This window comes from Plecotus auritus, assembly GCF_963455305.1.
Source record: "Plecotus auritus genome assembly, chromosome: 7".
NCBI lineage: Eukaryota > Metazoa > Chordata > Mammalia > Chiroptera > Vespertilionidae > Plecotus > Plecotus auritus.
Genome location: NC_137774.1, coordinates 108354281 through 108379135, shown reverse-complemented (window position 1 = coordinate 108379135; position 24855 = coordinate 108354281). Strand labels below are relative to the sequence as shown.

Here is a 24855-nt window from a genome sequence, read left to right as displayed (position 1 = left end):
CTTAGGTGCTATTTTGAATTTAATGAAATTCCCTATGTAATAGTTAGGCATTTATTCACCTCTAATTAAAAGATCTTAAGAAATGAAAAACATTATAATCATATTTTTTGGAGTATTGTCTATGATTTAAGCAAGATAAAAGCTATTTTTAAAGAGATGCTTTAACCCTATTTTGGAAAATTAAGGTTAACTACGAAGAAGCAAAAACTATCATTAGTTTAGTATAGATGAGTGATGGGGTAGGAATCCTCTTCATAGGATTTTTCTGGCCATCTTGGCTGGTGGGATCATGTAAGCTGTGGTTTAATCAACAAGATTTCAGAAATTATTTCACAAAATTTTGAAAAAGTCTATGTTCAGGAATATTAAAAAAGGAGCACTATAACTTTGTAGCCCCAACTTAGTTGGGCATCATATGGATGTATAAAATTTTGAGTCATCTTGAGAAGGAAGTATAAAAGAAATTTTGTCCTGGGAAACCTCATTTCAGAGTTTTCATCTCAGCTTCTTGCGGTCTGTTCCAAACATACTTTCCTAGTCAGGCTCCTGCTCTACTTTAGAAAACGCCCCCAAATCCTGATAATAAGTCAGTGCTTTGTTGTACTATGGTTTTGAAAAGTTGGATTTTTCTTTAGGTTGTATATTCCCTGAAGATTGGTAAGCTCCAAATAAAGCTTTAGCTTGATTTTTCTATAATTAAAATCTTTACAAACTGTACGTTGTAATTTTAATCTTATAATGCTTAAATTTTCATTTCTGTCAAGAAGCTCCCACTATTTTGGCACAGAATATGAATATTGGAGGTTAAAAACAGGTATGCCCATTTTTGAAAATAAAGACTGAGGTTAAGATTTTGAATGTTTGTGTGGAAATAAGCAATAACAGGTAATACTCAGAGTGTGGGAGATATAAAGGAATTTATCATCATGCACAGTATATTTTTAACAAAAGGGCAGTATTTTATATCTTATTTATTACTGAGCTTATTTCTTTTGTATTTTAACACAGATGCTGCATATGACTTACCTTGCTCTGGTGAAGACCAGTTGTTAGAAAATGCTGAGGGACAGACTGTGGCATGTAATGGACATTGCAAGTTTCCCTTTTCATCCAGAGCCTTTTTGAGTTTCAAGTTTGACCATAATGCTATAATGAAAATCTTGGACCTTTGAGAGCAGCAGATGTGTTGTGGAAGTTCCAAGAGCCAGAGACCTGTTGCATTTGAGTGGGTGTCTCTCTGAGCCTTACCTTTCTCAGGTGTTTTAAAGAAATGCAGGAAGACAGTGATGTTTCTGAGGAGATGGTTTTCGTGCAAGGGAGAGAAAAGAAAAACATGAATTTGGACTGTAAATGCAGTTTTATAAACTTTTATACAGGTGTACCTTTTCAGTGTTTGGCTAATGAATTTAAGTTACTTTTTATGAGGGCATTTTTTCCTGTGATTGAGGTTTTTTTTTAATATTCTGATCAAGAAAATAGTGTTTGAGTTATCATTAAGTTAATGGAAATGCTCTGTCTACTCACTTTAGTTTCCTTATATTGAAATTTTAAAAGAAACAAGGTATATAATTTGTTAAACATAAAAGCTGAAATATCATGGAAGTCAAGATTGCAGGTCATCTTTGGTTTCATTTTGTGAATTTCTTTACTTCTAACCACTTAGGTTCTTTAATCCTCCTCTGCTTGAAGTTTAGTTGAAAGGTTTTTAGAGCCAGCATCTCCTATATAATGTTCATGTTCAAAATGAATTCTCTTAGCCCTTCATTTAAGGACCCAGTTCTCAGCCTGGAGAGGGACTGGGTTGTTGGGTGGGGAGTTGCTGCTCTAATTTTGCATTGTGCTGCATACAGTCAGTAAACCTGTGAGGCTGCTGGAGAGTGGGTAGCAGAGATCATGGAGGCTGGGACGCAGCAGCTGCCTTTGTTAGGTCTTCATCCTGACGCCAACTCTTTAGTGTTGTACAATTATTTTGTTCTTTTGAAGATATATTCTATATAACGGTTGTGTAAATAAGTATGGAATACTGACATTATTAGGTTTTACATTGCATCTCAGTGTTGATCTCTGGAAACAGATGTTATATTTGGTTCCAATTTGCAGTAGTAAGAGACTGACTTGCTTTTATTAGCATGCTGAAGCCCCTGGGTGATGGAGTGAGAATGGAAGGGGTGTGCAGTGTACCCAAGTACAGATAAAGCCTCTCTCTGGGGGAAGATCAGAACATGAAATTAACATACATAACTCACTTCTAGGAATGTATTTTGCGTCTTCAGGATTTGTACATCCAAATAAGGATGGCAGTGCCCATTTTAAGAATTTCAGCTATAATTAAGGACAATCACCAGGGCTTTTAAGGGGACTTTAGTGTTTGGGCTATTTCTGACCTCAGTGAAGGTAATTCTTTGTGGGGGGTGGAGGAGTGGGAGCATATGTGTGCGTGTGCATCTGTCATGTGGGTTTTAAAAATCGTTTTTACATGTGGTATCCACAAAATATATCTCTGCTTGTAAGTTTTATTGTAGAAATTTTTATTCTGTATAGGTAGCCTATTAGGGGTTCATGTAACCAATGGGACTTTCAAAAGAAATGCTATTGTAAGGAATTTACTTGGCATTACTTTGCTTTAGCTGTTAAATGGCTTGATTTTAAAGGAGAAATTATATTTATTAATGAAGTCACCCCCTTGGTGCTAAGCAGGAGAATTCACAATTGCAGCATTGTGTTTAGCATAAGGTTATTTACAATCCTGCATCTTTTAATGTGACAAATTTGTGAATCCTTCTGTGACTTCTTAAAAAATATGTTTTATGATTGTGTTTGGAAGTTCTTACTCTTCTTTCCAGAAATACAACTGCTTTGCTTGGGTCTCCTTGAGCCATATTTATAGTTGGTCCCAGCATTCCAGATTTCTGTTCAATTGTTAAGGGAGTGAAACTTCGTTTGCCTGATAGTTAAATCATTTTCACTCATTTACTGTCATCTGGAAACCATTTAATTTTTAGTGTTTTTTTTATGTTTTTTCTTTTTAAGTGAGTACTATACCATGGTCAGCCTTGTGCCTAGATTTGGATTTTTCAGCTCTCAATATTAAAGCAAAAGAGATTAGTTATCAGAAGTGTGTCTAATAGTGTTGAGCCTTTCAAGAACCAACAAATTATCTCTTTTCAGTGATGGTGGTTTAACCATAGCTCAATGTTACTGCTGTTGTACTGCTTCACTCATACACTGTGGAGCAAAATAGGTATTGTGGGGATGGTATTTTGATAATTTGAGGCTTTTAGCTATCTTGAGTTTGAGATAAAGTGTTAAAAGATGTGAGTAAAGTTTATGTTTGTGATGTGATTAAACTATGCAGAAAATGTGTAAGTTGGATGTATCTGCTTTATGTACATCTGCTATACTTATTCCCTTGAACCTGTGTATTAGTTTCTCAGTGTTCAGGTTTCCTTGAGAAAGGCCATGTTTAGCACAGAACTAGATTTCTCCTTTGAGAAATGATAGCATGGTCTGAAGAAATCAAGTGATAAAGAAGTGTGCTGAATATGCAATAACTTAACTTCTGTGTGCTGCATTTTAAGCTATATAAGAGTAGTTTTGTTGGCTTCATATTATGTTTATGTCTTTGAATCCACTTTTTAAATGTTCTTATGTTCCAACCTTATATGTTCCAAGGTTCAGTGCACTGTGAATCTTTTATTTTTAAAATTTTGTAGGTGCTTTTATATATAACTGTAATGATTGTTAAGATGTTAAATGAATTGTTTTTGTACTTTACTATTGTAATCCAAAAGATAGGGATATGGTTTACACATTTCTATTAAGAAATAGCAAGTTAATGGTTTTATGATTTCAGATAGTGATGCTCTTCAGAGACATGAACATTTAAAGATGTCTGAGAACCTGATAAAATTCTTTTATGAGCATGAGTGAAATTAAGTTGGATTTTCATACTAATATAGAAGGCAAGTCTTTGCTGTCAAAGGAACTGTGTTCCCTATTTGCTGCTTTAAGCTTTGGAGATCCTTATTTTTCTATTAAATGCCAGTTAGTACAGATATTGAAGATATGTAGCAAAATTGATTTTATACTATGCTATAAGATTGGGTTGGTAGTTTGTCTTCTAGTAATTTGTTTAGTAGTCCTCATTTATCTGTAGCTTTGCTTTCTGTGGTTTTAGTTACCTATAAGCAACTGTGGTCTGAAAATTATAAGTGGAAAATTCCAGAAATAAACAATTCATAAGTTTTAAATTGTGTGTTGTTCTAGTTGCATGAAATCTCATGCTATCCTGCTCCCTCCAGCCAAGGACTTGATTCATCCCTTTGTTTAGGATCCATGCTGTATATGTTCCTGCTGCCCATTATTCAATTAGTAGCCATCACGGTCTTCAGATTGACGGTCATGGTATCACAGTGCTTGTGTTCAAGAGACCCTTATCCTATATAATAAAAGCCTAATATGCTAAGTGTCTGGTCGGCCGTTCAATCAAAGCGTAGTATGCTAATGATATGCTAAGGCCTCTGAACCGCTTGCTATGATGTGCACTGACCACCAGGGGGCAGATAGTCAACTGGTCGACCAGTTGCTATGACATTCACTGACCACCAGGGGCAGACACTCCGACCAGTAGGTTAGCTTGCTGCTGGGGTCCGGCCGATCGGGATTGAACAAGATGGGCTGGACATGCCCTGGAGCCCTTCCACGATCCCTCCCTGGCCCCTATCATGCACCGGTGGGGTCCCTCGGCCTGGCCTGCACCCTCTCGCAATCTGGGACCCCTTGGGGGATGTTGGAGAGCTGGTTTTGGCCCAATTCTGCAGGCCAGGCCGAGGGACCCCACTGGTGCACGAATTCATGCACCAGGCCTCTAAGTTTTACTTGATAATGGCCCAAAGCACAGGAGTAGTGATGCTGGCAACTTGGATGTGTCAAAGAGAAGTCGTAAAGTGCTTCCTTTAAGTGAAAAGATATGTATTTATAGGAAACAACATAGTGTATTTAGGGTTTGGTACTATCTGTGGTTTCAGGCATCCACTGGGGATTTTGGAATGCATCTCTGTGGATAAGTGGGGACTACTCTAATATCACCTGAAAAGAACTCAAATTTAAGTGAATAGCATCCTTCCAAAGGGATTAAATTCTTCTATAAAACTTAATATATTGTGGTGGTCTTTAGAAATATTCAGGTCTGAGTGCATGTGTGCATTAAAAACATTTCATTACCTACTCTCTCATTTAACTTTTTTTTGTGTGTGTGTCCAGTAGGTAGTTAACTTGAACAGTAAGGAATGAAGTCAGTTATACAAGTCAGCCAAGTAAGTTTTCTTACTACTGATAATATCTCTTGGCTTTTTATATTTTTGTACGGTTGGACTTTCCTCTTCCTGCTCAGAGATTTTGTTTTGATTGACATCTATTGTGTCTCAGTTACTCTCTGAGGCAGTATTTCCTTTTTATATTAATCACTAGGAGCCCAGCGTGCGAAATCGTGTGGCCCCACCCAGCTACCCACTGCCTGCCTTGACACCCAAACCTCTCCACGCAGAGCTCCAGCGTGCCTGGCCCAGCCCCGACCCCTCTGGCCTTCTCTGGCCGCTTCAAGCCCCACCCTCAGTCCCTCAAGTTGCCTCCTCCAGGCGCCTCCCAGCTTTAGCCCTGTCTCCGGAGCACGTGATAGGTTATTACGTGTTATGACGTCCCGACCATTAGCATATTAGCTCTTTATTATTATGATAGTTATAAGGTCAGATTCATTAACATTTTTCTGATTGGAGAAAAATAAGTGTTACCTAGTAATTTTGACTTGGATTATCTTCTAGCCTAGAGAAAGGGGCTCATGTATTGCTGTAACTAATGATAAATAAGACAAACTCTTACTTTGTCTGATGGTATCAGTATCCTTTATGTTTAAGTACTTACCTGTCTCTAGGTAAACAGGTGTTAGTAGAACAAGTTTTGTTAAACTTTATTCCTGATAGCTTAATAAAGACTAGCTAGAGCTCCTCATTTTGTATTCTGTCCTAAGACTTTAAAGTGCATTTGTGCCGAAACTGGTTTGGCTCAGTGGATAGAGCATCGGCCTGCGGACTGAGGGGTCCCGGGTTCGATTCTGGTCAAGGGCATGTACCTTGGTTGCGGGCACATCCCCAGTGGGAGGTGTGCAGGAGGCAGCTGATCGATGTTTCTCTCTCATCGATGTTTTCTAGCTCTCTATCCCTCTCTCCCTTCCTCTCTGTAAAATATCAATAAAAATATATTTAAAAAAAAAATAAAGTGCATTTGTATAGTTGCCAAACATTCTAAAACTGAGATTATGATGGGCTTTCTCAGTCCCTTTTTTCTTGGAATTGAGTTACTCTTAAAGTCTGTACTCCTCTGTCATAATGATGGCCGATTGCCAATGGCCAGGAAAGGGTCTGCCCGTGCTTTCAAAGTAGAGTTCTGGATTGAAGTTTCAAAAAATATGACAGGTTATTATTTTAGAATAAAAGTGCCCTAAAAGAAGATAAGTTTAGTTGCTGGGCAGAGAGAGTGTAAGGAAAAAAATTTAGAGGAGATAAAACAGTTCTTGAGTGCTTTATGATGTACTACAGTAGAACTGTGAGCACTGCTTACCCCAAGCAGAGTCTTAATAGTATGTGGCCATTACCAGGTGTTTTCTAGCTCTGGATAGTTAATTTATCCTACGTTCAGTTGCCAAGCAATCCAGGAAATCTGAGGTAAATTTTCTCACTTTAAAGATCAGTGTTTGGGAGTCTGGTCCTTACTGTGCTGACACTTTGCAATTCCAGCCATACTGAAGTGCCCTGCTTTTTCATAGTAGCGTAACCCAGAGCATACACAACCGTAGTCAGCCGTGTCATAGTCTTTTCATGTGGAAGGTATACATTTGTCCTGTATGGTGATCCATTCCTTCCCATCTAGTTGCCTGGTGACTAACAGCATTTGCCATTGAAATAGTAGTCCCTATATGGTTAGGGAAAACAGTAAAGCTACCTCTCATGCATGGGAGTAGACTTGAAGGGCTGGCTTCCATGAGCTTAGTGGCTCAGAGTTTCACATAAAGTACAAAGAAGTATAAATAAAAAAAAAACATAATAAATAATAGAAGTCTTATATCTTGAGAAATGTTCATCATCAAACCTTTGATCTGGATCCCCAGATTAATAATTTTGTCAGTTAAAAGAGATTCCATTTGTCTTTGGTCTTCTGTGGTTAGCAGAGAGGCTGGTACGCTGTGGTAGCAGCTTGAAAGAAAAATCTAAAAGGCACTAACCTTGACAAGGTGCTTTGTATTGACACTGTAGTGCTGGTCAGGGGTGCTCTGGGGAAAGGGATTCAATATAGAAACCAATTCCCTTGTTTATAATTTTGTTCCACATGGACTCTGTTCTTAGTAGACTAGTCTTTCAGTCCATTGGGTGAAGAATAAGGCCCTGAACATAGATTTGCTGCTTTTTTGGTGGGAGGATTCTTGCAGATGTTTGGGTGTTGTTTTAGTTACTGGCTTCTATCTGTTGTACCACTTTAAGACCTGTTTTTTAATCATTTTTCTTGGTGTGACTAGCCAGGAAGAGGCCATTGAATTCCTCTCCCTACTCCCCCTACTCTCCTTATATTGTAGAAGAGTTTTTTTTCTTTTTATTTGTGCTGCATACCTATGGTGAATCTGCACTCTGGGCATATGTAAGCAGCGATAATGTCTTGCTTTTGAGAGTTGATCTCACTATGGTCCTTGAACAGTAAGCACATTGGAGGGCTGTAGAAACTAGTGCTATTTTAAGTCTCAATATATGTGGCTGTCATATTGGGTTGGGAATAAAGAAAACATCTATGCGTTTCTAGGGTGAAATGAGCAGTGTTCTGCTGGTCCTCAGTCTTTTAGAGGTCTTAGTTATTATTCCTAGGCTGTGGACTTTTTTTTTTTGATATATTTTTTTAAGGACATTTAAAAAATATATATATACTTTCATTGATTTCAGAGAGGGAGAGAGAGAAACATCAATGATGAGAATCATTGATCGGCTGCCTCCTGCACACTCCCTACTGAGGAATCGAGCCCACAACCCAGGCATGTGCCCTTGCCCGGAATTGAACCTGGGGCCCTTCAGTCTGCAGGTTGATGCTGTATCCACTGAGCCAAACTGGCTAGGGTGGCTGTAGACTTTTTAAGGTAGAATTTAACAATTTAATCTGTTTTTAATTAATTGAATCTGAGGTCCTAAAGCAGTCTATAGCTACCAAGCATGGAGTGAAACATTTGCGGCACAAATCTACATTTGGTCATTTCTCAAGCTTTAAGTAGTTAGCTAGTTCTTTGTAAAATATCTTGGCTTATGCTTTTGTGATTTTAGGAATAGACTCTGCATGGCAGCAAATGAAAGCAAAGGTTTACAATGGTGAATGAAATTGAGAGAGGCAGTAACTCTTCCTCATCAGTTTGGCTAGATGTGCTGATATAGTGAGTAGCTGGGGACTGGCACTCTTCATGTACTTTACTTAGGATATGTACGGATGGAAAAGCACAGAGCACATCTCCCCGCTGTCCTAGGGCACCACGATCTTTATGTTCATTTTGGGTTTGTGTTTGCATCTTGCACAAGTATTTTTTAGTTTCAAAGGCAAGTGTCCAAAGAACTGTGTCTTTAATGTTACTTTTTGCATATATTTCACTTCAGAGTTAGGACAGGAGGCAGCTAACCTTCTATTTGATAAATATTACAAACTCTTTTTTCATTAACAAACAGGGAAGGAAAATAAAATCATGAACTATTTTACATACATATATTTGTGTATATACATATATATATATATATATTTCCTTATAATTGTTTTTGAAGTTTGCTTATTGACTTAATACCTTATAAAATTCTTTGGTAGGTACTGACTCATACAATTCAGATTGTTGATTTTACTTGTTGGCTTTAAAATTTCAAACAATCTTATTTCAGAATAAAATGATTAATCAAATGGAATTATAATTCATGTATTAGCTAACTTAAGTGAAATCTATGTATCTTTCATCTAAGCAAAATAAGGGCATACTCTTTAGTTTGGATGGGAAAGGGAGTTAAGAATTCACTTCTTTTTATATCCTGCCTATTTCTAAAACAAGATATGAACAAGTGTTTTTTATGCTGTGAGGACTAGGTAGTGTTCATGGAAAATATGTAGTCCTTTCTTGTGAATAGTTTGTCTGAAAAAGGTGAAGACATTTATGCTGAGCCATGTTAAACAAATTATTTGGAACTTAAAAAGCTGGCAAAAAAAATGGATAAAATGGTCTAAGTATATGATATTCAATTGAGAAAACTACTTCAGAATAAATGTGATAACTAAATAGATTTGTAAATGTTATTCAATAATCATTTTTGTTTTATGTGAAATTTAACATTTAAATTTTGCCTTAATAGCATCATTTCATTACTTTATCTTAGGGCATTTTAATGTTTGCAGAAAGACTATGTAAGTAAACTTTAGAGTTATTCTGTCTATGGTAGTAATGAAATTCTTGGTGCTTGTTTTGGTTAATTGTCAAATATTCAGGGAGAGCAGAAAAGGAACCCCCAAATACCTGTTGGGTTCACCATGTAGTTACATCATTGGTACTTTAAAATGGATTTATACATCCTGGTTGAACAGTAGCTTTGTCTCTTTCCCTTGGTGTTAATGACTGTTTTTCATTTATATTGGGTGTAACTATCATAAATAAAGGAAGACTCAAGTTTATGAATTGGGAGTTTAAATGTTTGCAGGATTACTGCACTTCCAAAGTTGACTAGAAATGCCAGCTGTACTCTCCACTGAGAGAATGAACAAATTCCTATGTGTTAAGTTATGATGTTCTCTTTGAAAGCTTTTTGATGTAACACCAATTTAGAAATTACAGAATACAATTTGAATAATGGAAGGTTTTCTTTGTACTTTAAAACTTTTTTTTTTAGTTGATTGTTCAAATACTGGCTTTCTGTAAAAACATTATTGTGTTAAATTTTGACTGTAGTGCAATACTAATAAATTTGCTGCTTGGGCAGTTTTACTTACTACCTTTTAATTTGCTTTCTGCTATTACTTGTTATAGGTTCCATGTTGCTCATATTATGGTTGCATCTCTTTGGACCAATAAGAAATGATAAGTATAAGATAAAGGTATGTTTATCTGATAGGAAGAAATATTAAACTGTAGAGTATCTCTGCAATGAAAATAAAGAACTGGTATGTATTTTCTATCTCAAAACAATTACAGTTTGGTTGTTGAGTATGAGTTAGATACATAATCTCGCAATTCTTGAATTGTTCTAGAATCAAGTTTTTAATACTTGACAGTCCTTGGATCTCAGGGTAGAAAGAAATATATTCTCTTCTACAGATCTCAATAATATTTTTATTTTATTTAAAGTATTGAGAGTGACCAAGGTATTACACTCTTGTCAAAGGTACTTTGCTTTGAGATAGAACTGACATATTGCAGAGCTGGTTTCATCCTTTATTGTAGTCATGTATGACTTCCTTGTATTTCCAGTTCTTGATTATATTCCCCGTTTCAGTGATGTTTTAAAAGGAAAAGAAAATCCGTTAATAACTTCCCATTCATATTAAACTTGAACAGGCTGCCAAATATAAATTTGGTGATAAATGAGGTTTCTTTGGCTGTTTTAACCTAACTATAGTCTGTCTTCTAGTCCCGCTTTGACTAGGGCTGTGATTTAGTGTGAACCCCCACAGATCTGATATTTACATGTTAGACAAACAGTATTATGGAAGGACAGCCTTTCCCTTTAATGAACACAGTTCCAGTACATCATGGAATTAGAAATATTTATTCAGAATATAAGAATGTTTGTAAAATATTATAAATGTCTCTGTATAAATAAATGGAGATTTTAAAAAACAATTATATATCAAAGAACACAAAGTAGCTATTTTACAGCTGCTAATAAAGTGAAAGGCATCTAGAAACATTTAAAGCATACAAATGAATAATCTACAAGGTATAGTACAGGGCTAAGTAGCAACTGTAAAATGAGACTTTTAGTACAAACAGTAGAACAATACTGACAGACTTAGTCACATGTGCTTTAATAACTGAGTACATTCAAGCAGGTTTTTCTAATAGTTCAAGTGGTTTAAAAGTAGCACATTTTCAAATAGGAAACAAGTCTCATGCAAAGTAAGTAAGTCTTGACAATGTCTAAAAACTTATCAGAAGTAGTAAAGAAAGGAACATGTTTCATTATCAAAGCAGATTATTAGGGTCCTTTTCTTTTTTCACTTGGCAGTCCTAACGTGAACACTATAAGTGAGTACCAGGAGTTCTACAAACAGAACATTTTCCACATGGATTTAATTTGCAGAAAGTGCAAAAGTGAATGTAGACCAGGAACAACTACGCTTGTCATCAGTATGAATATGGGGGAATTTTGTATATAGCTTGTTCTATGCTGCTGAGCTGATATTTCAGATGATTATTGGATCAGATTTTGTATCTACCTCGACTATGGAAAAATCAAGTACTGTTGGTGAAGTATATGGTTATCCAGTAGTATTTGTTGTTACTGGAGCAGAATGATTTCTTGTTAAGGTCACATGCAAAATCTTAACTAAAAATGTAATTGTTGTCTATATGTGGAACTAGCTACCTTTACACAGGATTTAGCAAAACAGCTGCTATTCGAACTTGTACCCTTTTCCACTTCTTTATATTTTAATAGCCATTTAGTGATCATTTAGTGATCATTTTAATTCCAGTTATATGCTTTAGGCTAACTCTTTATATCTGTTAGTGACTACAAATGTAGTCAGACAGAAAGTAACTTTAAGTGTGTGAAGCAGGAGGAACTGCAGAAGGTGGCATGTTCAGGGCTAACTTCAACCTGGCCTGTAGACACATGAAGTTTCAATGATCTAGAATAGGATTTGGGTAAACTTTAGTGAGAACTGGGAGTGCAGCAAAGGCATAATTTTTGTTTTGTAACAAGTTTTGTCTCTTACAAAGTAGTGCCCAGCTTCTGAGCACTAGTAAGTTTGTAAGCCTCAGTGAAAGGTGGTGATTGTATTATTTCTTGACAAATAAGACATTCTGTAGATAAAATGAAAAATAAATATAAATATGATTTTTTAGTGTCACCTATTATAGAAAAAACAAAAATGTTATTTATGTCTGCCCCACCCCAAATAAAAACTTGCCAATACAATGACTATGCCCTCAATGCAAAACTTAATCATCAGAGACCTTGCTCCCCTTTTGGCCTCTAGAAACTAACTATAGCTCTGTTTGCTGCATCAAGAAATAGATGAAATTTTCACTTTAGTTTCATGGATGAGCCATATTCCTAGTTATGCATTTTGCACGTCACTCTGAGGTTCCTGCAAAGTACTGCTCAGAGGAAAACTCAGTAAGAAGGGCATGCACCTCAAAGGAGAATTAAGCAATTATGTTTAACTGGTACTTAATTTTTTATTGACATAGTATTTCCAGTTTCAAGCACTGGATATTAACTTCAGAAACTTGACATGGCAGCAGATGAGAGTGAATATGAAACAGTTAATTACCTGCATTGGCAATGCTGAGACACCTCATAATTCCTCTGGGGCTCGAGGGCATGATGAGTGTCAGCTGTCTGATGACATAGATATTTAATCATGAATAACTTTTGGTGAAAGTCTCAAAGAGGAATCTTACCACCTACAGGTCTGTGGCATGGCAGTTTTGGTAGCTGGAGCACTTGGGGCTTGGCAGACATCAGAATAGTTGTTAGGCCCACTTAGACATTGATGGTACCACAGACAGAATTCTCTTATCTGATTTTTGCCTCCATTCAGCAGCAGGCAGGAACTACACTCAAGAAAACTGTGAAATGGGTCTTTTCTTTCCATGCCCATTGCTCTAAGAGACAAAGACTGAACAGAGAAGTTAACTGCCTAAAAGGGGTAAGAAACCACTGGGAGAAAACAGTTAAAAATACGAAGATCTAAAGTTTTTTTTTTTTTTTATCGCATACAAGTTAGAATTAAGAACATTGTTTTACCCCTGATGGAGATGTTAATATAAACCAGCTTCTATTTAGGAAGAATAATTCAGCTTATAAAAAAGGAAAATTACCCAGGCACCTGCAGTCATTTAATGATCAATTCAGTTTTAGTAAGCCCCACAATTAGCATAACCGTATTTGAAAAATACAAGGAAAGGAAATCAACCAATGATAGCTTTTTTTATTCTACACATTTATAAAAGTAACAGTTTTACTGGGGAATAGTTTTACCTACTCAACACATATTTAAAAAGTATTGTAAACTCAGAATGAGGCCAGGTAGTTTCAGTAATACAGGGGCTCTTAATGGAAGAGACCTTCTGGTCTGGAGGGGTTACATGAACTAACCCTACAAGGGTGGGTTCTCTGTTTTAACTTGGAGTGAGAATCGTAGACAGGCCAGCAGACAGGACTTTATTCCTGTGTCAGAAAGCCATGAATGCATGCCCAGTTTGCTTAGAGGAGGACATTCCCCAAGGCCAGTGGTCGGCAAAATCAGTCAACAGAGCCAAATATCAACAGTACAACGATTGAAATTTCTTTTGAGAGCCAAATTTTTTAAACTTAAACTTCTTCTAATGCCACTTCTTCAAAATAGACTCGCCCAGGCCGTGGTATTTTGTGGAAGAGCCACACTCAAGGGGCCAAAGAGCCGCATGTGGCTCGCGAGCCGCAGTTTGCCGACCACTGCCCTAGGCAAGCTGGGAAAATGGAGAAAACTGATTTTTGGAAATACTTTTCAGCCAAAACATTTTCCTTGTGACAACATGAAAATTTACCCAAAGAGTAAAAATTGATTTTAAAAACCACATGAACCAGCTTGTGGTAGACTCATAGCAGAAGGAGGAACCAGCAGGCACTTTTCTTAGTGTTCTAAGCACCCACAAGCTGGTTCTTCCACACAGATGCCAGTTGACACACCGATGCCAGTTGACTTTTTTTGAAGATTGGGCAGCCTCACTGCTTACCTGAGAAAGTTGGTTGCTTTTGGGATAAAACTCTGCCCTCCAAGGTTGTGGCTAGAGTGTCTTTGTCCATTGTGCCGAAGGCTGAGGACCTGGATTCATGCTCTCTGAAAACAGACATTTAGCTTGGGGATGTAATTACCTGTCATAAGCAAAACTGTGGCATTGGGGTGGACCTTAGGTACTACAGAATAAATGGCAAGTGGTCCTTGAAAATGTCTCTGTAGGGCAACTACAGAAAGAAAGTGAAAGGGTGAAGGTTACAGTAGGAAAGGAATAATGAATTTAAGATGGAAGCCCTTCCTGAAAGAATTCAGGTACTTTGGTCCTGCCCTGTCACCATTTTGCTTGAGATTTAACCTGTTTAAGCACCATATGCTAATGATCACCAAGTCTCGGGGGGAGAAAAGGAGGCCTCAAGGACCATTCCCTCACCCCTGCCCTTCATAGCCTCGGGAGCAGAGTCGAACTGGCAGGTCAGTAGCAATCTCTTAAATGGGTGGGATCAGCCTGCGAAACTTATCTGCTCAGGGTCCTGGCTCTTTCCTTTACAAAAATTAGAGGCAGGTCCATAGCTACATATAATTTGTGGATGAACTTTGATTCACACAAATAGCAATTATGTAGTGCTCTGGGGTGGGTGGAAAGTACTAAAAATGCTCCTCTGCTCTGAAAATAATTAGATAAAATTTTAGTTCCAATACACGTATCAACAGGATTCTGTCAGCGCCAAGCCTTGGCTATTGATAAGGCTCCACTTGGTAGGGGCAATACCAAAGTCAGAAGAGAGCTCCCTACCTCCACGATGAGAGCTGAAGGCGATTTCATTCTTCCATACAGAATTGTTCAGGCACAGGCCTGTGCCTGCTCTACCTATAATTTCATATCTGGGACTGAAACACCTATCTGCCATTTTCCTGTAATCTGCCTCCCAGAGCATCTCTGAGTGACAGCCTGTGTCTTAGAGTTGACGCATGGGACTTGAAAACCAAAGCCTTCTTGCAGTAAGCAAATCTAGATATGTAGACCCCCTTCCATTCCCCTGTGTATGTCAGTTTTTCCCTGGAGGAGAATGAAAGGAGAAATCTGGATGCCAGAGGTAAGGTTACTGTCTGCCAAACAGAAGGAAAGAGCGGAAAATCCAGTAAGACAAATGCCTGGGACACCACTGACGCAGGAAAGGAGGGAGCGTGACAAAGCCAGTGCTGGAAGCAGCAGCAAGTCCTGCTGAGCATGGCACACAGCGGTATTTACATGCGGTCCATGGGCCGGTAGTGGAGGAGCAGGATCCTTGGGATGCGGTCTGTATACAGTGTCACCAGGGACGCTCACCTCCAGGGCTGAATTACGGCACTCCGTTGTCCTAGTGCTGACCTACCTGCCAATCCTTAATTTTCCCAACAGGTGCTCTGTCACCTGGAGACCTTCTCTCTTCGGTGACCTGCTATAATTTAGCTTCCACCAGTAGGACTTTGGTGCCCGAGTGCCAATTAAAGTGAAGTTTCGTTGGTGTGTGGCCTGGAGTTCTCCTCTTCCAGCAGAGCTATTCTTTGCTTGAGCATCCTTACTTGGGTCTCATGTCTTTCCACCATGGCCATCATCTGAGACTCCAGCTTCTTGAGTTTGTTTTGATGCTTCTTCTTTGCTTTCTCATAGGCAGCCACCAGGTTGCTATGTGGGAACAGAAGGGAATGAGATTGAAGATTCACCTGAGATAGCACCGAGACACAGATACACTATCTTGTCCCCTGGGTAGCCCGGTCCAGTCAGCACTGCTCTGAAGAACAGGTCACTCAGCCTCTCAGTAAGAATCTGAAGTCAAGTGGTTAGTATTTCAATGCTCATGGCCATGAATCTCTTGGCTTAACCATGACGCATTCAGCTTGACTGCTAAAGGCTTGTCACTAATGTATTAGCAGAGATTTAAACCAACAATCCAAACTAGCCACATCCAAAATAAGCAGAAAGGGAGCTGAAGTCCAGAAATCTGTCATTTAAATACAAATACTGTGTCTGTTTGTTGTTCATGGCTGCCTGCAACAGATGGTCAAGTGTTCGCTACAGGAAAGAGTGCCTCACACACTAGTGTAATCCAAGAACCTCACCTGGGACGAGGGCAGAGTGGCTGGACAACTTCCTGTTACTCTGTGGACTGGTGGGATTCAGAGCACTCAGGCCAGAAGCTAACGCCAGCCACACAAGAGTAAAATACAGGCCTCTGTGAACTGTCCCCGCTGGGAGCCCGTGAAGAGAGGGCTGGGTAAGTCCCGGTGCCCTCTGTCTCTAAAGCAGCACCCCATGTGCATTCAGATTCTTTAAGTATGGCCTGAAGACTGATCCCCACATTTCCTGAGAGCCTTTTTTGGGGAGGGGGGTTTGTGAGGTCCTATATTTTCTACCTATAGTGGAAGCTGATTTCCTTGATCTATTTCAAAACAAATTGTTGTCAGGAGAAGCAGTTGTGAGGTTCTAGCTGTCTTCTATTAAACCAGATACTAGCAATGTGCAAAATTGTAAAAACAGTACCACTCTATTTTTTGTAAAATAAGTTATTTTTTAAACAAAGGTCATGTGTGTTATAGGTAAATAATGTATATTTTTAAGTAAATGAATTAATAAAAACTTGAAAAAAATTGTGTTTTAGTTTCTAAAATGAGAAATGTCATTAGATAAATAATTATAAGGACAAAGCTCTTTGAAGTCCTCAGTTTTTTGAGTATAAAGGGGTCCTGAGCCCAAAAAGTTCGAGACTGCCGTCTCAGAGCAACACTTCCTAAAGTGTTCCCACCGGGTAGTAAATATTGCTCAAATAAAAGGTCTGGCGCCAATTTTGTTTGGAAAACATTGGCATAAACACAAACAGGTTTTTAAAAAATTGCATGCCTTCTCAGAACTTAACTGTATGGAGTAAGAGGGACAGACCACACACTTTCTGTGCTGCATGTCCCAAACACTCTTGGCTCAAGGCCGTGTCTTCACCCAGCATTTCTCGGGTTTCTGTGGGCAGTGAGATGTTGTGCCGTAGGGAAGACCAGGCTCTAAGAAGGGCAGGCAAGGACTTGCCATCCTCAAATGTGGCTCCCAGTAATTATGGAAACATCCTCCCTGGTGTGAGTTCACAAGCAAGGGGGTTTACCTGTTGGCTCTCTTCAAGTCATTCACAAACTCCGCTGATTGCTGGTGGCGGATTTCACTGCTCTTGGTGAGTCTTTCCAAGGCACTCACCAACTCTTGAACTCTGGACTTTAACTTCTTTTCTCTGTCATGGAGAGAGCATGCAAGAGTAACTCGAGATGATGATGGAGGTGGCTACTACCCTGGAAGTGTTTAGCCTGCCAAGTCAAGAGGTGGTATGAAAAGGAAGATAGTACTAGAGGGTGCAAGAGTTCCCTTCCCCCTCAGTGCAGCCAGAACACCTCACTCTGCACTCCTGAAGGCCGGTTTGAGCCTGCTTCCTTTAACGATAAGGCCCTTCCAGATGGAGAAACTGAGCTAATCTAGAAATTCCCTGTCCCAGTCTCTACACCAGCCGTGGGCAAACTACGGCCCACGGGCTGGATCCGGCCCGTTCGGCTGTTCTATCCGGCCCACGGAGCCGAAAGAGCGGAGGGTTCTCTTGCTCTCCCCTCCACTCCTTTACTTTGAATTTATATTAGTTCACACAAACACTCCATCCATACTTTTGTTCCGGCCCTCCGGTCCAGTTTAAGAACCCATTGTGGCCCTCGAGTCAAAAAGTTTGCCCACCCCTGCTCTACACCCTTCTTTTCCAAGTGTCCTAAGCATATCCTGAACCTTTCTGATTCAAGAACAGAAACCTCTGCTCTGGGCAGCTTGCCATGGACAAATCCCAACTCATTGAAATCAACATGATCCTACCTTGCAAAACAAAAAGGTGGAGTAGAATTAGTATTACTCTCATTTCAAAGGTCCTTGTTTCCCTTGAAAGTATTTAGATTATGTTTGCACTTTCATTTGACTCCCCATCTCATAAGTTAACTGACTTAACCCTAAGTTAACTGCTATCACTCAGTGTAATTGCATGGTGTCACACGTCACACCGTGCTATGACTTGGTTTATGTATTTGAGCTCCACAGGCTCCCCACTGGCATGCAGGCTCTGGGGTTGCAAGGATCTTACTTGGTTTGGTTCCCCATGTGTCCCCAGTACTGAGCACCATATGAGGGGTAGAAGGTAGGGGAGGGTGGGCAGTTTGTCAGCGACACTTCAGAACAACTCACTGAAGGTATTGGCTCCCTGGAACAAACTAAGAAACCAGAATTTATGGAAGAAAGTCCTAGAAAGATCACTGTGAGTGTGAGGAATGTGAATTAGCTTGGCAGTATCTAGCAAAATGAAAAATGAACACATCCCTTGGCTAAGCAACTTGATTTCTAGGAATTTTTTTTAAAGAGGTAGTGTAGGTGCTGAAAGACACAAGATCACAGTTGCATTCACTTAAGCATCCTATATAATAAAGCCTAATATGCTAAGTGTCTGGTTGGCCATTCAGCCAATCAAAGCGTAATATGTTAATGATATGTTAAGGCTGCTCAACCGCTCGCTATGACGTGCACTGACCACCAGGGGGAAGATGCTCCGACTGGTAGGTTAGCTTGCTGCTGGTGTCCAGCTGATGGGGACTGAGTGAGACAGGCCAGACACGCCTTGAGCCCTCCCACGGTCCCTCCTTGGCTGGCCAACCTCTCCTGTCTCTCCCTGGACCTGATCGTGCACTGGTGGGGGTCCCTCAGCCTGGCCTGTGCCCTCTCATAATCCGGGACCCCTCGAGGGATCTTGGAGAGTGGTTTTGGCCCAATCCCAAAGGCCAGGCCAAGAGACCACACTGGTGCATGAATTCATGCACTGGGCCTCTAGTTGGCTATAACTGCTTAGGGGGGTGGGTGGAGGGGCGGGTAGCCAGGTTAGGGTATGTCTACCATTCTGCAACCTAAAAAAGTGCAGATCGAAATGCATTAGCATGGTGTCTGATAAATTGTCAAGTAAAAAGGAAGAGTTCTATTGGATACCATTTTTGCAGAAACACTAAAAATCTGATATACTAGTAATAGATCAGAAGGCTAAACACCACTCAGCAAAGGTTAATGCACATAAGAGGGATGATAGAAGGCCTTCATTGTCCACTCATGCATTGCTTGAAATTTTTACAACTCATGCTTTTGTCAAGTATGTGAGCTCTATGCTTCCTGTAGGAGGGGCAGGGAGGTGACGTGCGGGGGAGGACTCAGGAGGTGGTTCAGTGGCTTTCTAATCTTATGTTTCTGCCTCCAGCGAGTCAAGCTTCCCACACAGTTAATAGAGGAATTGCAACACAAAACCCCGGCCTGCTCTGTGAGTGAGGTTGAAGGGGAAAGATCTTTCAAAGTGAAGCCTAGCCACCAGCCCCTCATCATTCTCCAGGGAGGCCTCCCTACCACCAAGGATCCCCGCAGAGTCTTGCAGCAAAGTGGGTCCCACCTGCTGGGGAAGGTGGGTTTCTCTGGGGCCCTAGCAGCCACCAGGAAATTTGGTTGCAATTCCTACAGGAATCTGAGAGTGGCACTATTTCCTACCAGAAGGGTGACCTGTGTATAGGGAGGATGTCTGTCTCCTTCCTTTCCTCCCTTACTATTCTCCTTAGCCTTCCTGCAAGGCTGAGGAAGGGTAGAAGAACATGAAAGATCCCACCCCTTTCCCTCTGGCTAAAGTAATTAAAATAATTTTTTTAAAAATAGGGAAGTGTTATTTCTCCTGCATTTTGTTACTGTTTTCCTTTCCATTCTAAAGTTAATAGTGCAAATGGAAAAAAATTATGACAAGAATTAAATATGTCCCCATGAACTCAATAAATTCACAACAAAAAAATCTGCTCAGAGCAATACCATTATTCACACCCCCCCCCCATTTCATATCCCTGCTCCATGCTGCATACAGGGAGAATATGGGACCCCCAACAAAACAAAGGTCTCCCTTCCCTAGTACCCAGGCTGCTGAGACGCCAGAACCCAGCGAGGCCCTCACAGACCCTGCCCAACAGGGTGGGGGAGGGGAGCCACTGCCAGGAGCTGAAAACTGTATAAAAGAACTCCCTAGGCCTCAGGGATGGGAGTGAACTGCTCCTATGAACTACAGGACAGTAGGATGCCAGTTATTTAAAGATATAAAGGCAGGCTAACCCTCATGTTTAAACATCAAATGCGGGCTACTTTATCTGTTTTCATTTGAGTAAGGCAGTAAAAGTCCTGTCCCCATTGTTGTTCATTTGGACTGAAACAAACACTAAACTACTGAGACAGAACAGCTCTAGACCCACAGAAATGTGGTGAGTCCAAAATGGGATGTGCAGAAAATACAAAATCCACACTGGGATTTGAAGATTTAATACGGAAAAAAAAAAGACTAAAATATTGCAATAATTTAAAAAATACTGATTACATGTTGAAATGGTAATATTTTGGATATACTGGGCTGTTATTAAAGTTAACTTCACCATTTTCTTAGTGTGGCTATTGGAAAACTTACAATGGCACACGTCCAAAGTGGCTTGGAGTGATTTACTAGCTCCAAGCACTGTTTACAGTTACAGTACTGGGCGCATCCCTGGATTCCGATGCAGTAGGTTTGGGCTGAGATCTAGGAATTGCAGCTTAATAAGTGCCCTTGATGATTCTTACTATCAGGCAAAACTGGGAAATTGGATGGGTCTATGGATGAGCTGCATGTGGTCTTGGAACGCAGTCTATAGGCATGGTTACACGCACGGGCACACTTCCTACAGTATGAAGTCCAGCCTTCTCGGATTCTCAAAGGACAACCCGAGTAGGAGCCAGGAGCCTGCGAGTCCCAAGTCGCTTTGGAACCTCAACCATTCATGTCCAGTTCTGTCTGGTTTCTAGTTGAAATCTGCTTGGCCTTCAGCTAAGAAAGAATTCATTGAGTTTGTCCAGATAAGGTAATAACCCCCAAGAGAGCACTTCCAAGGCTCCACAAAGATGAGAAAGTAAAAATTAAACACTACATGCTCCATTTGCTCCCTCGATAGTAACACATTCATAAGCCGTTTTCTCGAATGCCCAGAACTGTGTGATCCCATCCTCACCTCCCTGCTTCTTTACTCCCAGTGGTGCAGGCATGCAAGACACACACCTGTATCACCAAGTACAAAGACAATCCTGGACCACACGATTACCAGGCGCACCCACGTCACCAGCACGCACGTGGATTTCAGTTACAGGTGGTCCCGGCGCTCCACCAAAAATGAAGGTTATTTGGTTGCGGGCACACCCCCAGTAGGGGGTGTGCAGGAGGCAGCTGATGTTTCTCTCTCATCGATGTTTCTAACTCTCTATCCCTCTCCCTTCCTCTCTGTAAAAAAATCAATAAAATATATATTTTTAAAAAATGAAGGTTATTTCTGGTCACAAAAGGTCCTATGAATCTTACTCTAACCACACAGCCAGGGAGGTGCTTTTCTCTTTAGCTGAAACATGATTTTAGGCAGTGGCACATACACAGAGCATGAGAGGCAGGCTCCTGATGGGAGTTTGCAGGTGATGAGAAAAACCAGGTGGTTTGCCAGTGAAGTGAGCTGGGCAGGAGACCAAGCCACGCAGGCCTCTGCGGCCGGCCGTGCGGTCATTGTGCCTGGGGAGCCTGGAGCGGAGCTCTCCAGGCAATCAGGGAGGAGGTGGCACTCTCCCTGAAATAAAAGGCCAGCCTCACTCCTTTAATCACCAAGTCCAAATGAGCAGCCGGGGAAGTCACCAGGGCCAGAGCCCGGGCTTGATGAGGTAGTGCGTGGCTCTGCAGCCACCAGGAACCTCTCAGAGTCGCTGTAATCAGACCGAACCGCAGGGAGTCATCTCAGCTTAAAGGTCATCTCTGAGCCATGCCGCCACAAGGCCTGGAATTCCTTAGCAATTGCTCATTACGCGGAATTAGTCACTGAGAGGATTGTCTGCATGTGCAGTTCCTCTCCCTCGCCTTCCTGGTACCCGTGAACCCTGCGGGGCTCTGTCTCCACTGAAGCTGCTCACAAGGTGACCAATGATCTTGGCGCTGCCACATCCAAAGTCTTCACTGTCCTGAACTCCCAGTCGGGCCCCGCTGCCTCTCCCCAAGCATGGCTTTCCTCCGGAGTGCCTGGGTTTCGCCTGTGTCGCTGCTGTTCCCCAGGCTCCTGCACTGACTCCTTGCTCTCTGCTCCAACCCTAAATACTCAGCGTATTGAAGACTTGGGCTCGGACCATATTTTGTAGCATACTGTTTCTTCTCCCCATTCCCATTTATTTTTCTAAAAACATGCTGAACACTTCTAAATCTTTATCTCCGGCCTCTCCTTGGATCTCTAGTCTTGTCTATTTGACATCTCTACTTCACAGGCATCTTCAATTTAACATGTCTAAGGTGGGACTTCGGAGATGCTCTCCGAAATCATTCTTCCTCCCTTGTGAGCAAATGGCAACACCGCCCACTTGCTGACACCTGTCTTGAGTCAGCCGTCGCTCCTCCCTCTCCCTGGACCTCCTCATCCATTCAATAGCAAACCCCACTTACCAAAACTCCATTTACGCCACAGCCACCCAGGGGCCATCATTTCTCACCTGAGTGACCACAGAGCCTCCTCATAGTTGCTCACTGCCCCTTTGCACTCTGGTCTGGTTTTCATAGAGCACCCAGAAGAACTTTTTAATATGACAGCTGCCCTTCAGTGCCGTCTGCCTGCAGTTGGAATGAAATCTGTGGTCTTTGACCTATAAGGCCCTATATGACCTGCCTCCTGCCTACCCGGGTTTTGGCATCCTCTCCCCCTTGCATGCCTGAATGCCATAAATTCTTAACACACTGAGCTCTTTCCCTCTGCTTGGAATGTATTTCCTCCATTCAGCTACCCTTCTTCCTCATCTCAGCTTAAAGGTCATCTCCTCTGAGAAGCCCACCCTCCTAAGCAAATGTCTCAAAGTTGTAACGTCATAGCACCTTATCATTGTCTCCACATTATTCACTGTAATCTTTCATTTAATATTTTGTAAACACATTCAAGAAGAAGATACAAATAAGTGGAATCATATAACATGCTCTAACACGGCATGATATGTCTTGAATCTGGATGCCTGGGCCCACAGATTCCTTTTTTAAGGAAGAAATGTTTCCCTCAACTGACTTCAACCACTAGCTCAGTGGTTTAATTCCTTCAAAGAAGGTGTTAGTTTCCACTTGATTTTTAAAAATAAAAACATCCCCAAGCCTTCGTTTGCCCTCAGGTGTCTGTGTTATATAAACTCATGAAATGATTATTCCAGTTTTTGAGCTCTATTTACCATATAATCATGTTACTGCTCTTTTTCCTGTAGCCCTGTGGGTTCTGTCTTGGCTCCATCTAACTGGGTCTTGATTAGAAGAAATCCATGCTAACCAACTTAAGGCTGGTTATTGGAAACCCATTGTGCCGACCGAGTACATGGAATCTGTATGGAGTCAGCAGAACCTGCACCCTCCTGTGCCTGCAAACGCCTCTGAGGTTTGGGAAATTTAAAAAATGAAGGGGCTTAGCGAACGGACACCATATCCACACGGCCCCCCGTGGGAAGCAGGCAGTGGGTCTGCCCCCCATGCTGCTGGCACAGGAAGCCGTCGATTGGCTGAGAGAGTTTTCCCGGGATGCTTCTCTCTCCCCACCTCAAGCCAAGCAGTTACAATCCAACCACATGGCCAGAGGCACTGGCAGCATAAAACCAGGGCTAGTGCACGTTGGAAGGAAAGACGAAAGGCACCGTGAGTCGGGGGTAATGAAGTTCCCACGAGGCAGCCTTCCTGCCGTCCACTGTCGGCCTGGTCCACTGTCGGCCTGGAGGCCATGCTGGGTCAGGACAGCAGGCTGTGCCCTGTAGCCTTCCTTCCCTCTTGTTCCAAACCCCAGAAAGGATGGGAAATGTGTTTTTAAAAAATCCCTGAACGTGTTAGAAAGGCGTGTTCTTTGTATACCAGAGAGGACGAGCAACCATAGAAAAGGCAAGGAAGACTTATTCTCAAAAAGGAAACCACACGCCGACTGCAAACACAAGAGCGGTGCTGCGCCAGGACGGGGGTGGGGGGGTGGGGGGCTCCAGCCTCAGGTGCTGCGCCAGGACGGGGGTGGGGGGGGGTCCAGCCTCAGGTGCTGCACCAGGACGGGGGTGGGGGTGGGGCTCCAGCCTCAGGTGCTGGCAGCAGGACAGCGGGGCCAGGGGCCAGGTTCAGAAATGCCACCTAAGGAGCTGCTCGGGGCTCCGAGAACGTAAGCTTGTGAACCAACTCCGAGAGAGAGTCAACTCTAAGGGTAAGGTGATGTGAGGAAACGGTCAGTACAGCAGGCAAAGCAGCCTTTTAGGATCAGCACAGTAACCTCCTTGGAGAGAGGACAGCACAGCACCGGGAGGATGACAGAGATCATCACCAGAATGCCCAGAGCTGAACTAACGGGCCCTGGCGGGAAGCAGCGGCCATGCGGAGGCAGCATCCACGAAGCTGCACACAGGGCCAAGATGGCCGTTTCCACGGTCACCACGGAACACCGTCCTGGAGGGTCCAGCCAAGGCAACAACAACAAAGAAGCAGTGAAAGGGACGTTCTCCCTTTGCAGGCGAAACCCACACCCTCGCCCGTCACTCCCCCTCTGAAAGGTCTGGTGCCCACGAGGCCCTCCACGTCTCACCAGCAAGGACCGGACAGAGGGAGGACCCATCACTAAGGAGGCGGCAGGTTTCATCACCGAAATAAAACTCAGCTTGTGAGCCAAACCCCACAGCGATATAGCGGACACGCTGCCTTCCTGATCCCGGATGCTGGGCTGAGCAGCAAGAGAAAGAATAGAGCTTCG

At 41.7% G+C, this 24855-nt stretch overlaps 2 protein-coding genes across 3 annotated transcripts in view; one reads left to right on the top strand and one right to left on the bottom strand.

The window, feature by feature from the left end:
• DCP2 (decapping mRNA 2) overlaps positions 1 to 4247 on the top strand; it is a 45629-nt gene extending 41382 nt beyond the window's left edge. For both annotated transcript variants that reach the window (XM_080682126.1, XM_080682127.1), the window contains one exon: positions 1009 to 4247. In XM_080682126.1, the coding sequence (XP_080538252.1) occupies positions 1009 to 1172 (164 nt within the window). In that variant the 3' untranslated portion in view covers positions 1173 to 4247. The remainder of the gene's footprint in view (positions 1 to 1008) is intronic.
• Positions 4248 to 12992: 8745 nt separating this feature from the next.
• MCC (MCC regulator of WNT signaling pathway) overlaps positions 12993 to 24855 on the bottom strand; it is a gene marked incomplete at its 5' end in the record, with an annotated part of 397198 nt that continues 385335 nt past the window's right edge. Inside the window, 2 exons of the mRNA XM_080682125.1 lie at positions 12993 to 15667; positions 17133 to 17255. Coding sequence (XP_080538251.1) covers positions 15487 to 15667; positions 17133 to 17255 — 304 coding nt within the window. The 3' untranslated portion in view covers positions 12993 to 15486. The remainder of the gene's footprint in view (positions 15668 to 17132; positions 17256 to 24855) is intronic.